This window comes from Euphorbia lathyris, chromosome 3 (genome assembly GCF_963576675.1).
Source record: "Euphorbia lathyris chromosome 3, ddEupLath1.1, whole genome shotgun sequence".
NCBI classification, from domain to species: Eukaryota; Viridiplantae; Streptophyta; class Magnoliopsida; order Malpighiales; family Euphorbiaceae; genus Euphorbia; species Euphorbia lathyris.
Window position 1 is genome coordinate 41,057,143 of NC_088912.1, and position 13,571 is coordinate 41,070,713.

Genomic DNA, 13,571 nt, shown 5'->3' on the forward strand with positions numbered 1-13,571 from the left:
GCTTTTGAGTTCCAAGAGAAGGAAAAAAAAGGTAAAACAAACAATAAAGCTAATAATTTGAAGAAAAATAAAATAATAGATAGAGAAAAGCATTAAGAAACTAATACATAAAATTTAGGTCACTAGGTTCTCCAGTACAACATATACTTGAACTTAGAAAAAAGAAAAGAAAAGAAAAGCCCAAATGAGGTTTATAGTAGTTGGAACTCCTAACCCTCAATAAATAAATATTGTAAAATTGTCTATATAATCTTGGATCTTGCAAAACATAAAATAACATGAATATCAACCGAGGAAAACAATCATCAGCCTGCCCTTTTTGCCTCTATTCTCTTCTCTTCTGATGCAGTGTATCACTCACCCTCAGCCAAACATCATATAGATGTGGTAATTATATGTCAGTGATATGCAAAATTGCAAATTCAGGCACTCATGCTGACAATACAACTAACTAAAATGCTCAGGTCACGTCTATCCTATAGCATCTGATTTAATCAGACAAGCCAGCCTTTTTCTTCAGGTGCGCCTTAAATTGCATAATATCACCCTCCCATGGAGTTACTGCTTGATTTTCACAAATCCATATTTCATGTGCTACCTGGTTTATAAGCCTGAAATCGTGACTAACTAGAACCAGACCTCCATCCCATTCATTCAATGCTTCAGCCAGCGAGTCTATAGTCTCAATATCCAAATGATTCGTCGGTTCATCCAATAGCAGCAATTGAGGTTGCCTAAAGGCTAGCCAAGCAAATATCACCCTGCTCCTTTGCCCATCAGACAAATTCTTCATGGGCATCACTTGAGCTTTCCCAGTCAATCCAAACCTCCCGATTGCAGCTCTCATTTTTTCTTCCTCATTCCCTGGATACTCCCTTATCATATATAGCAAGGCAGACATTTCCATGTCTAGTTTCTCAGCCAAGTGCTGATGATACTGAGCAATCCTCAAGTGATTGTGACGTCTAACCATGCCATCACAAGGTCCCAACTCCCCAGTCATAAGCTTCAGCAGTGTACTCTTACCAGCACCATTGGGCCCCACCAAAGCAACCCTAGAATCCAAATCAACCCCAAAGTCGAGATTTTTGTATATGAGATTGTCAGGTGTGTAACCAAAGGAAACTTCAACAAACTGAAGGACAGGTGGTGGAAGCTTCCCAACATCCACAAATCGAAAGACCAAAACCTTGTCTCTTGCTACTTTCTCTGTAAGCCCACCACGCTCCATTTTTGCAAGAGTTTTCTCCTTGCTCTGTGCTTGTCGAGCTAATTTTGCAGAACCATGCCCAAATCTAGCAATGTATTCCTTCATTGAAGAAATCTGCTCTTGTTCCCACTTGTACTGCTTCATTTGATTCTCCTCCAGTTCAGAACGTGTCTGAACATATTGATCATAATTCCCAGAGTAGATCTTCAATGTCTTACTTTGCATGTGTATAATATTTGTGCAGACACCATTCAAGAAATCCTGGGAATGTGACACCACAACCAGGATGCGATCAAACTTCTTCAGGGTCTCCTCCAACCACACACAGGCTTCCAAATCTGTTACAAAAAAAAGAATCAAAGATCGACATAAGTCCTTCATAGAAGCTTGAAAACCCCTCCAGATTATTCTTTTTTTCCATTTGTAGGTAACAACATTTACGAGGTTAAGTACACTATCTAGTGTCTACCAATAAATGCTTCCACCAAACGGAAAACAAAGAGTAAGTAGGCCAAATTTTTCTATACCCAGAACAGTATACGACTTCTGGGGCATCTTAATTCACCAATAATTATGCAGTCTAAAAATTCTGAATTTGAACCCTCCTAACATTTGGGGCCTTAAACAAGAGAGAAATTGCAAGAAAGAAACAGTAAGGGCTGACCCCTGAGCTCCATATAATTAGCCAATTCATAATAATACCCACAACTTAGAAGTACCCTAGCATAATTCATATTAAGCAAAAGCCGGTACATTAAACACGAAAAAGCAAAAAGAATCACAGAGAGAATGCACATATGCCTAGAAACTGGAGAAGTGGAAAACTCTAGTGAAATATATAAAGCTGGAATCCTGATCAAGTATTCTAACAATCTAACATCATGATAATTAGCCATAAACATCTTCATATGTCAACCATAACAATCCATATATTACAAGTGTCCTAGTATGAATCAAATTAATCCACAATTAGAAGTGCACATAATTCAAATTCAACTATGCTGGTTCATTAAAAATTACTGAAGCAAAGGAAATACAAAGAGAGTGCACATGCTCCTAGAAACTCAAAAAGCGGGAGAAAACTCTAGCTAAATCATGTAAAAGCATACAATAGTGCAAAAACGTTCCAACTTCATGAACAGCGTTAGCACGACAAAAATCTTACCCAGATGATTTGTAGGTTCATCAAGTAAGAGGATTGTAGGATTCATGAACAGAGCCCGGGCCAATGCAATCCTCATTCTCCAACCACCAGAAAAATCTCTGGTTTTCTTCGCCTGCATCTGCTTGTTAAAACCAAGACCAAACAAGATCTCAGCAGCACGTTTTTCTGCAGTTGATGCATCCAAAGCCTCCAATCGTTCATAGATTCTATCAAGAGACTCTCCACCTCCATCATCCTAGAGCCAACATAAACAAGTACACTAAGTTTTCCTGATATATTTATCAAGCGCCACAATTTGAAACACTAAGCACATTTACAAACCTGTGCAGCTAACATCTCAACTTCCTTCTCCAATTTCAACCTCTCCTCATCACAGCTAATCACAGACTCAAGCGCAGTCATGTCAGAAGCATCAATTTCTCTTGAGAGGTGATATATGTCCATGTGGTCTGGAATTGGTAGTTCACGACACCCTATTGAAGTTAAGAGTGTTGATTTTCCACATCCATTTAATCCAAGCAATCCATATCGTCTATGGCACAGAAGAATTAACAGACAAGAAAGTACTCATCATGCTGGAGTCCCATAGGAATTAATATAGTTCAGTCAGAAGGTTCAAATGTTCAAACCTGCCATAATTAAGCTCAAGGATGGTATCAACAATGAGGTCATGTCCATGGAAGGTAACTGATAAAGACTCAATCTGAAAGAAAATGAAATAAGTTAGTTAATCATTAAGAGTATTTTCACCGCAAATACTTAACACCACACACATGTATAGAAGTTATCATCACTCATATTACCTCCGTTGAGGAGTGCCCAAAAGGATGAACAAGCTTATATTCAAAATTTCTAGTAATTAATCGTGGCATCAAGAGTTGTCAGAATACCCTGGTGACAGACCGAGCTGCTCGCCAAGGCACTTGTCTATAGGTACATCAAGCTAGCAACAATAAGCTAGTAGTGAGACTCATTATGCCAAAATTAACCTTACATGTGACGTGACTTATTTCAATATATAAATCTCTAATTTACCTAAGAAATAAAATATAGGAACATGCTGATCCACAGACCTTGTTATCAGTCAGTTTATAATATGAAATCACATGCCCAAACGCTTAGCGTTAGGTTAATGAAGAAGCAGTACCAAAGGCTCCATTCTAAAACTTAGAAATCCGTTACTATTTTCACTGTTTCTTTTGCTTTCTTATTCAATATTCAAAAGTAACGTTATTTCTTACCAATATCCTATAATTTAGGGAATGCTGTCAATCATTCTCCTACGAATTTATATAGAAAAACAGAAGCTAGTCCAATTATTTTAAAAAAAAACGGCAAGCCAAATTGCATAAAAATCTAATCTCCGCTAGAATCTCCCACGATCAAACGATAAAGTTCTAACAATTTATTAATCCGATGATCCATATCTAACAAAAAAAAAACAACGATAAGTAATAGCCGTCGGATGAATAAAGATGATAAAATACAGAGATCAACGGCATCAACTTACGCGAATATCCCTAGAAAGAGGATGCGAACAAAGCACACCAGTACAAGTTCGATCCGATATCTGAAGCGCATCAACCCCGTTCGACAACTTGTCAACACTTCCATTATCGGCTGCCGCAGCAGCTACTTTAGACGACGCAGCTGCAGAAGCTGCCTTTCCACCTCTTTTAGCAGCAGCAGCCGCCTTCTTCTGCGCAGCCTTCTTTTTGCTAGCGTCGGACACCATCCTCGAAATCTAACACACACAAAATCGATCAAGTAACCAGATAGAAATCAACAAATAAACGAAAATTGAAAATCAGGTACCTGAAAGGAACGATCTGAAGATGAAGAGAGACGAGAAAAGTGTGGATCTGAGCTAGGGTTCTATACGGAAGTGTTCGATTGGTTGGTGCGAAACGTAGTAACAGGAAACGAAAACCCAACGATTAGGGTTATGGAATGAGGAGTATTGGATTTGGGTATTTATAGGGTACAAGCCTTTAGATGATGACACGTGTACGGTCATAATTTATTATTTTAAGTGTAAAAATACTATTTGGCAACGTCCTTCTTATATGTTGGGCGGCTTCCTTGCCAGATATTTTCAATTTCTAAGTTCCTTATATACCCTCCTCCGCTTATATTACCGACCAAGCTAGCTTTCCAGTGGCTCCTCTCCGGATCCTGCCTTGCCGCCGGCTGTACTTGAGCCTCTTACCCATTCTTTTATGCTCCATTTAGGTGAGTATGGTAACATCTCTATATAATCTATGAAATTAGGAATTTCTCAATTAAGACTGTAACTACTATTGTTGTATCGCCGATTTTGTTGTTCTCTAACAATGGCGGAATCATTCAATTGATCACATTTTTTCAGATTCTAGGATTTCAATCTAGTACACTTTTATGATATCAGTGAAATTTTATGTTCGTGAGACTATTTATTGGATTGAAGTTATGCAAATAGCTTGTCCTTTCTACTTGAGATGTTAAACATCCGTACTAAATTGACCTTTTTCTCAATTTAAACGCTTTCTCTATGAAGCTTTATTACATCATTTTTTTCTCTACTCGGTACTAATTTAGCAAGAAAACATGTAATTTGTTCTGTTTTTATGTTTCAGTTTGAATATTGGTGGGTATCAAGATCTGTTTGTTGTTTGAAGGAATGAAAAAATAATAGTCTTTTGCATCTTTAATGAATAGAAATTGGTTTGACAAACAAACAAGTAATGATTGTCAGCAAATGAGCAACGAACAATAGTACCGAATAGGTAATTTTTTAGAATACTCCGGGAGTATAGTATTACACCGATGAATCAATGAACAACTAATGGCATGTGTACATGTCCATCAGTTTTGGGTGAATGGTTGAGGCTCTTCCACCTTAAACAAGTCATCGCGTGTTTGATCCTTGTGTATAGACTATAGAGAAACCCTGACCCTGGCCTTGCACACCAGAAAGGCCTGCTGTCATGTTTCTAGCTGAACCGAGTTTTATATACCTGTTCCTTGCCCGTTGCAAGGGTCTTCTCTGAACATTTATGCTACAAATAACTTGTTTCTGCATATGAATTTATGGCTTGAGTAACTTCAATCCAATACACATGGTTAGAAGGAATATTAACTGCTTGTTTAGAGGCACTTTTCAATACGATATGATAATTCATTCGTCTTTGATGTTATGAGTCGCTTGCGTTGATGCTTGTGAGTATTCTTAAAGACATTAAAACTGCGAAACTGATGAATCATTTATGTTGGAAACAGAATGTCAAGTGGAGAGTTGCGAGAATGACAGTATTGAAAAGGTATGTGTTGAGGATGTTTATATCATTGAAGTACATAACTGCAAATGTGGTGGACAGAAACAATGGAAGAATAGTAGCAACTGCATCAACAGTTGAACATTCAATAAAGAACACAATTGAATGCGGCAGTAGGTATTGCAATGCCAAGGCAGCAGCTGTTGTAGGGGAGGTGTTGGCTATGCGACTAAAGGTAGAGGGTCTCGAACATGGACATGGAAGAGGAATTCGTGTCGATGTGAACAAAGAGATTGAGAAAAAAGGTTTTAAAAACAGCACCAAGATCTGGGCTATTGTTAATGGCCTTAAAAACAATGGTGTTAAAGTTATCTTGGATGATAACGATTGTATAACATCTAATAGAACAATTTTTCCATGAAATTGTATGAAAAGCTACAATAGCAGTTTAACTGAAATGCCAAAATTATAACAATGACCCCTGAAAGTCATTTGGATTTGCAATTCAGGTGATTTACTAAGTTAGGAATTGGGTTTAATAGTTCTCCAACTTCTGCAAGCTAAATCATAAGGGATCTATTGCAAGAAGTAAGATGCTATTTTCTGCAATTTATGAAAGTAATGATTTTTGGATTGATCATATTTGCAATGATTTTGAGTTGAATTAGATAAGGGACATTGTTGACGCAGAAAGCACCTAGTTAACATTATTTGGGAGAGGAATGTTAAATGGAGGGGAGAGATTTTCAAAGGTTAAATAGAGGTTAAAAATCCATCAAAAATCTCCATTTTATGTCCCACTAAATTGGTAGTTGCCTTTAATTCCGAAAATTGTCTCAATTGACTTAAAAAGAAAAGTTTATAAAGGTTTTAAATTCCCATTAGTTCTACTTATTTCCCTTTAAAACTAATCTGCCTTATGGGTCAACACACACCACCTAATGTATTGGTGCATGCAATTCATAAACTAAGAACGAATATTCACTAATAGGGAGAGAGAGAGAGAGGGGGTGTCAACCGAATACAGGGAGAGTGAGATTGAGAGAGAGAGTGATTTTTGTCTTAATTAATAATGTGTTATCTTAGATTTAGCTTACTCCTCTATTTATAGGTTAGGTTTTATTATCCTATAAGGATTAGACATTTAATTAATTCTAGTTAAATTAAATACTTATTCTAAATCGTGATTAGGATTAGTATTTCTAGGACCTTGTGTGGTCACCGTGGGGATTTAACTCAAGTCCATTCCTATTATGTAAACATTGATATAAAAGAGTAAAAGATTAAGCTATGATTTTAATGATACATTGTGTGCAATACAAATCACCCGTGTGCAATACAAATTACCATTTTAAACGATTTTCAAAGGTCTCGGCGAGACCACACAAGGGCTCACTGAGATGGGCCTTGGAAGTTTTTCTTCTAGGAGCCCAATTAGGTCTCCACGAGATCTCATAAAATATCGTCGATTTGGAACCCCAAAATCAAGTAAAATAATAAAATATAATATAAAAATTTAAATTCGGACCTAACACAGGTCTCGATGAGATCCCTATTGGTCTTGCCGAGACAGTGTCCTAGAACTTTTTCCAGGACCCCTATCAAGCAGGTCTCGGTGAGATCTTAAAGAATCTCGTCAAGACCTGCGTGAATCCCACTTTTAAAGTGGGATTGGTAGGTCCAAATTAGCCCCACCTCCCATTTTTGGATTTCCCCTTTCTCGCTCCCAACTCTCACTCTCTCTCACTCTAGAACTTCCCAAAATCCCTCATTTTCCCTAACTAGTCAATTTCCCTAACCTCAACCTCACCCCCTTCATCTCCCATAACCCCCACTCTTCCATTTAAGACTCATAAGCCCTTCCTTTTTCCCCAAACCACACCCAACTCTTCTTCTTCCTCAATCCCTAAAACTTCCATAAACCACCATTAATCTTCCATTCACTCACACATTGAACTCATTTTCCTTCTAATTCTTATAATATACTTTTCAATTTCTACATCTTTTTCTCCATTTCACCATCCATTTTTCTTCACCGAGGCCCTGTTTGGAATGAATGTAATTAAAGTAAGGTAATATAAGGTGTATGAAATAACTTGTTTTGTTTGCATGGAATGTAGGATAAGTGATGGTTTAATAATGTAATTATATATAAAATTACTCTTATATCCTTTCATTTGTATAAAATAAAAGAAAATACAAAGAGTAATTTTGGAAGAAAAAGATATGTACCATGATTCCCCTCCAATATGGGGTATAAGAAAAATTACCCAAAATTCACCATCACCTACCCTCACTTATTATGCTTTTCAATTACACCTCGAAACAAATAAGGTTACCTAATTACACTTACCCTCACCTACCTTCAAATACCATCATCCAAACAAGGCCTTAGAAATTAGGGATTTCTAACTTTTGGTTTTTGCTTTTCTTTTGGTTTCAACTGCGTTCACACATATATTTCAAGCTTCTTTTCCACAATGTTTACTCAAGGCACCAAACGGATTAAGAAGGCGGCCAAAAAAGCCACTGTCCCTGATGGCGAAAGTTCAGATTCTAGCGGACAACCGGCTCTTGCGACCTCCATCCAACCACCGAACGGGTCCTCACTTTGTCTGAACGGTACGGTTGTGCCTTTTTTATCCTCATTGAGGCAGAAGGGACCGGGTATGCCCTTTTCACTAAAATGAATATTTTTGAACCCCATTACTTTAGTTTTCTTGTGTTAGAAAAATCTAGAATTGACACTGAAATATGTACTCACATACATCGTTTAGGATGGACTAGTTTTGCTCTTACACACTATCTCATGAAATTGAATTCAAGATCCAAGATATAACAAGACTATATATCTTTTTCTATTTAGGATATCCAGCAGAGGATGGAATAAGGAATATCACCATCATACATATCTTCCACGAAAGATTGTTCATATTAAATAGAGTACTAACCAAGACAATTCCAGGATTCTTTGCATTTGCAAACATTACCTCAGTTGAATCTATATTCTAATTCTCACTATCAAGATCTTTATTCTAAGGAAGAGAGACACAAGGATGGAAACAATGAAAATAGTATTTATTGGCATTGTTTCCATTCTTATGTCTCTCTTCCTCACCAACATAGAAATCATGTAACTAGCTTCTATGAGTCATTAATAAGCTAACATAAATATTGGTACCATGTAAAAGACAACAATGATATATTTATTAAAACATGGAGAATATAAAGAGAGAAGAATGAATTGAACTCATATTCATCTTATTGATATCACACATTACATCATGGGTATTTATATATCAATTACAGTTGAATCAAGAACTAATACAATTGACAACTCAACAAAACTGAATATAACTATCTAACAAGCATTACACTTGACGCCAAAAGCTGTTACAACTAGCTAACTTGATGAGCCTCCTTCTTTGTGATCTTCACTTCTTAATTTTTCATTATTTGATGCCTCCATATCACATGACAATATTCAACCATTCCATGTAGATTAGAATTAAGGATAAAGTAAATCAAAGTTTCCATGGAATATAATTTTTGGAAGTGGATTTGATAGAGAAGTTTTGGCTGACATTTGTAGGAGTTGATAGAAAGGTATTTGCATGGAGCATTGATGGAAGACGAACAATTAAAGAAGTAGGAGAAAAATATGAAGAAGATGAAGAAGGAGAAGAGGCCATAGTGTACAGAGGACTCACAGGGATCCCTCGGGTAGTGCCACAATCTTTTCTACGTACAACAATGTGTTGAACTACTTCAACAAGTCTGCGCGTAACATATCCAGCATCTGATGTTCGTACAGCAGTATCGACAACCCCTTTTCGGGCTCCATAACAAGAAATGATATATTCTGTTCAACACAAATAAATCACACAAATAAATCAGATTTGTATTTGTACGATACAAAATGAATTAAATTTCTTTGATAGAATCCTTTTTATTTAATTTGAAAAGCTGTACCAAGTCATAAATAGGAATTGTCAAAACATATAAAAAAATCATAAAAATCTCTAATTATATTCTATTTAAGGGGAGAAATAATTGATTCATCCTTATTCTTGATTCAGTTAAGTCCTCATTTATTGACTTGTCACGAGTGTGAGTTACACCCACATTAGTGTGACTGGTTTTGATTTAACAAATGGTTAATTGGTTCTACTTTTATTTATTTCAAGAGTTACTTCGGACATTTTATTAGTTTTCAGGGGGCGAAGCAACACTTTTAATGGAGTTCAAGGGGCCACACATGTATTAAGCCTAATCAATATACACTACAAGAAAAACAACTTTTGTGGGGAATTTGTTTGCCACGAAAGGCTAAAAATACGCCATTAATACCTTTCGTGGCGAATATAATTTTAGCCATTAGAAACGCGATACTAAAGCCTTTAGTGGCTAACAAAATTGATCACCGCAATTTGATATTATATAGTGAGGACATAAACCACGCCACAAAGGATGGTATATAGTGGCAAAATCTTGACGCCACTAAACAAGTTCTTTTGTTGCGAACTTTATCGCCACAAATATAGAAGTATTGTGGCAGAATGTCACGTCCCAAAAACATGTATTTTATAGCGTAATTGCACGTTAAAAAAGTATTTATTTTTATGGCAAAAAAGACGTCATACTAGAGAACCTTTTGTAACGAATTTTTACGCCGCATTAGAGTACTTTTTGTGGCAATATTTGTTCCACCAGGTAACCATTTGTGGCAAATCATTTGTCATCATAACCTTTAATATCACAGTTGTTATGTCTAAATTTTTTTTGCCATACAAAGCTTTCGTGGCGCAAATTTTACCACAATAATATTTTATTTATTTACAAATTTTAATTTTATATATATATATATATATATATATATATACAAATATTGAATATTTTATAGATAAAATTACTATAAAGGCATTCTATTTAATAGAGATCTGTATTTTCCATTATGTGCATGTATTTTTATAGAAAATACATAATTTAATGAAAAATTAAAATTATAAGTAGTTATTAATATAAAACTTAAACTGATCGAATATAGCTTTGGGAAAAATACTTGACCATAATGTTACAAGTTATAAGTTACATCATTATAATCAATGAACATAATGAGAAATTGTATCGTCCAAAATCTTGAGATACTAACTAAATCAAAACAATACATTATAATTAACAAGGTCACACATTTGATCATTTCTAAAATTCAATTCCTCAAAAGTTGGTCTTGTTTAGATAACCTGTAAAAATAATAAAAGAATTAAAAATTAAACAATAAAATTATTAAACTGGATCTAAAAATTTATGGTTTATAATAAGCAATAGTATGTTACCTTACTAATAATCAAGCAGCTAGCTAGCTTCCCCACTAAGAGCTACCTTACAAATGTAAACCTAGAGGATAAGATCAGTTGTAAAGATAAAAAATGTTTTTAAAACAGAAAACATCTAAAAAATTCAGCATGGTTTTAGAGCATCTCCAAGAGACTCTTAGTGACCTCTCTAAAAATAATATAAACAATTGACTCTTAGTGATTTAAGAGTAGCTAAGATATATGATCTCCAATAATGCTCCTTATATTCACTCTTTATTTATTATTTTATTATTAAGATTATTATTTATTGTTACATTACCAATAGTTTGAGGAGAGAGACACATCAATAATAAATTATTAATAAAAAATGAAGTTAGGAAGCATTAAGATGTGGAGAGAGGCTCTCTATTAATAGAGAGGATGGAGAGACTCTTAGTGATTTGAGGAGCCACTAAGAGGCTGTTGGAGATGAATTTTCATTCTCTCTCCTCAAATTTTAACTTAAGAGCCAATTTAAGAGGCTGTTGGAGATGCTTTTATAGAATAAATTTGCAAGAACCAATTTCGAATTTGAGCAAGAAAAACACATGAGAAAAAGAGCTACAAGCATAACTATAACCTGAGGCAAGATTGAAACATAATGGTATTACAACTAAAACTATCCTACGAAGCAAGACTCCACGCATCAAAAAAACAAAAGATTTCTACAAATGGTATTACATACTCTTTACTGCGATCAACTTAAGATCTGAAGTGGAATGCTCCATGAAACCCCAACAACTCCAGACATTCCTACTGCTACTAATGTTTCCCATAAGGAAACATGAACATTGCATACAGAACGAAGCACTAACATCTGAGTTAATGAAAATGAAGTTATTCATTAATGATATTCAGAAAACAAATAATAACACTTCAGGTACTTCTGCTGCTACTACTAAAACTAGGAAAAAAAATATGGAATCTTTTCATCTATGTCTAAGAGTTTGGCTAAACTTAACCCTTTTTGACTTGGGTCTAAGGATACTTCTCAAATTGATGATATGGATGGTGTTGATCTTACTAAGCCTGGGAGGAGACGTTTCTCTGTTTCTTAATTTGAACTGGATAAGGTTTTCCATCAAATTGACATTATTTACCTGCTTTGGAGAATCACGAGCAAAAGGCTCCAAAGCATCAAGTGTTACAATCCAAGGAGGTACAATACCGCCCAATTTATATAATATGACAATTATCACACAACAAAAAATGATAAGTGTCTAAAACTAAGATTGGTCATTTATCAATAGTATTAACTTGATTATCCAATGTCTTTTGCAAGCTCAAACCATACATGAAATGAAGTTATAAAAAAAGAAATGAAATTTGGGTTAAAAAAACACAGAAAGAACGCAAATGAGTAAAATAATAGCAAATAGTAATGGAAAGTTCATACTCTGTAATAATAATTCTGTCAAACATCACATTCACATGTCAAGCCCTCGCTTTATCCTCAAAAGATTTCTTGAATGACTACTAGAATTTCTCACACATTCCTTTTTCATATCTTTATTCAATAAAGCTTGTAAAAGTCCCAATCCATTTTGAAACAGACCTATTATCACAAATTTAATATCATAAAAAAGGTTGCACTTATGGAATTTATTAAAATACCAAATAAAGGAAAATTCCAAAATAAAAATAGCAAAAAGGAGCAATCTTGGCAACATAATCCATCTCAACAAACTTGAAGCCTATACCCAAGCAATCAAAGAGAGGAAAGGCGAGAGAGCAGACATGAGAGAAAGCCCTAACTTTCAAATCCGGTGTTTGGGGATTTACAACAACATCCAATTATTTGAAAGTCGTTAAGAATCGTGGTAGAAATAAAAAGGAAAGATAAAGGGAATTCGGTCCATTACAAATGTCAGTAGAAGAACACTAAAAAAGAATTGAAATTCTGAAAGCAAGAAAGAATAAAGAGAAAATTACATAAAGAATCAGGTTTTAATTAAATATAACAGTTAAATATTATCTCTTTGTGTTTTATCAATATAAGAATATTTTATAATTATTGTATCAAAAACTTATACTTTTATTCTACATTTGTCAAATTAGACAGTTATGATTTCAAATTACACAGAAGTTACTCTTGTCCCAGCCATCATCGCAGAAAGATTCTGATCTCTCACAATCACTATAGATTGCAGGGACAGATTTGTGGGATTCTACGTTTTCTCTCTACATTCATTTTAATATTTCTCTGTTTTCTTAATCTACAGTTTTCTTTTTTAATTTTATGTTCTGAATTTTGATTTTTTTCAAGTCTTAAAAGTATTTTTTTCCTTTAAATTCTTCCTAAATCTATCTGATTCTATTGTTAATATATGTTTAGATTATTATAATTTGACATAGTTAGAATATCTTTTATCAAGTGGAGATACTTCTAATAATTTAAACTATTCTTGAATATTTTGTAACTAACCCAAGAATAAATGGCACACAAACACAAGAAATGAAGGGAATCAAGCATGGTTAGGGTTTTTAGACAAATTTATCGTATCACAAATTTTTCTAATTTTTTCAACCTTTTGTCATTCCCGCTTTATCAGCCCGCTCATTTTTTTAGGATTTTAGTATTTCTA

The 13,571-nt window shown here is 34.7% G+C and overlaps 2 protein-coding genes across 3 annotated transcripts; one reads left to right on the plus strand and one right to left on the minus strand.

Annotated features, from left to right (window-relative positions):
- Positions 1 to 80: 80 nt before the first annotated feature.
- LOC136223546 (ABC transporter F family member 1) lies at positions 81 to 4,342 on the minus strand. Of its 2 annotated transcripts, none has more exons than XM_066011602.1 (6): positions 4,191 to 4,342; positions 3,886 to 4,119; positions 3,005 to 3,078; positions 2,697 to 2,907; positions 2,376 to 2,610; positions 81 to 1,548 (listed from the first exon to the last, which is right to left on the minus strand). In XM_066011602.1, the coding sequence occupies exons 2-6, from the start codon at positions 4,108 to 4,110 to the stop codon at positions 491 to 493; spliced, it is 1,803 nt and encodes a 600-aa protein (XP_065867674.1). In that variant the 5' UTR covers positions 4,111 to 4,119; positions 4,191 to 4,342; the 3' UTR covers positions 81 to 490. The 2 variants fall into 2 exon arrangements, with proteins under 2 accessions (XP_065867674.1, XP_065867676.1); XM_066011604.1 differs by lacking the exon at positions 4,191 to 4,342 and adding an exon at positions 3,179 to 3,318 and having other exon boundaries at positions 3,886 to 4,021.
- A 127-nt stretch (positions 4,343 to 4,469) lies between these two features.
- LOC136223547 (uncharacterized) lies at positions 4,470 to 6,266 on the plus strand. The gene is made up of 2 exons (XM_066011605.1): positions 4,470 to 4,607; positions 5,634 to 6,266. Exon 2 carries the CDS (start codon positions 5,658 to 5,660, stop codon positions 6,048 to 6,050), a length of 393 nt encoding a protein of 130 aa, XP_065867677.1. The 5' UTR covers positions 4,470 to 4,607; positions 5,634 to 5,657; the 3' UTR covers positions 6,051 to 6,266.
- Positions 6,267 to 13,571: the final 7,305 nt, after the last annotated feature.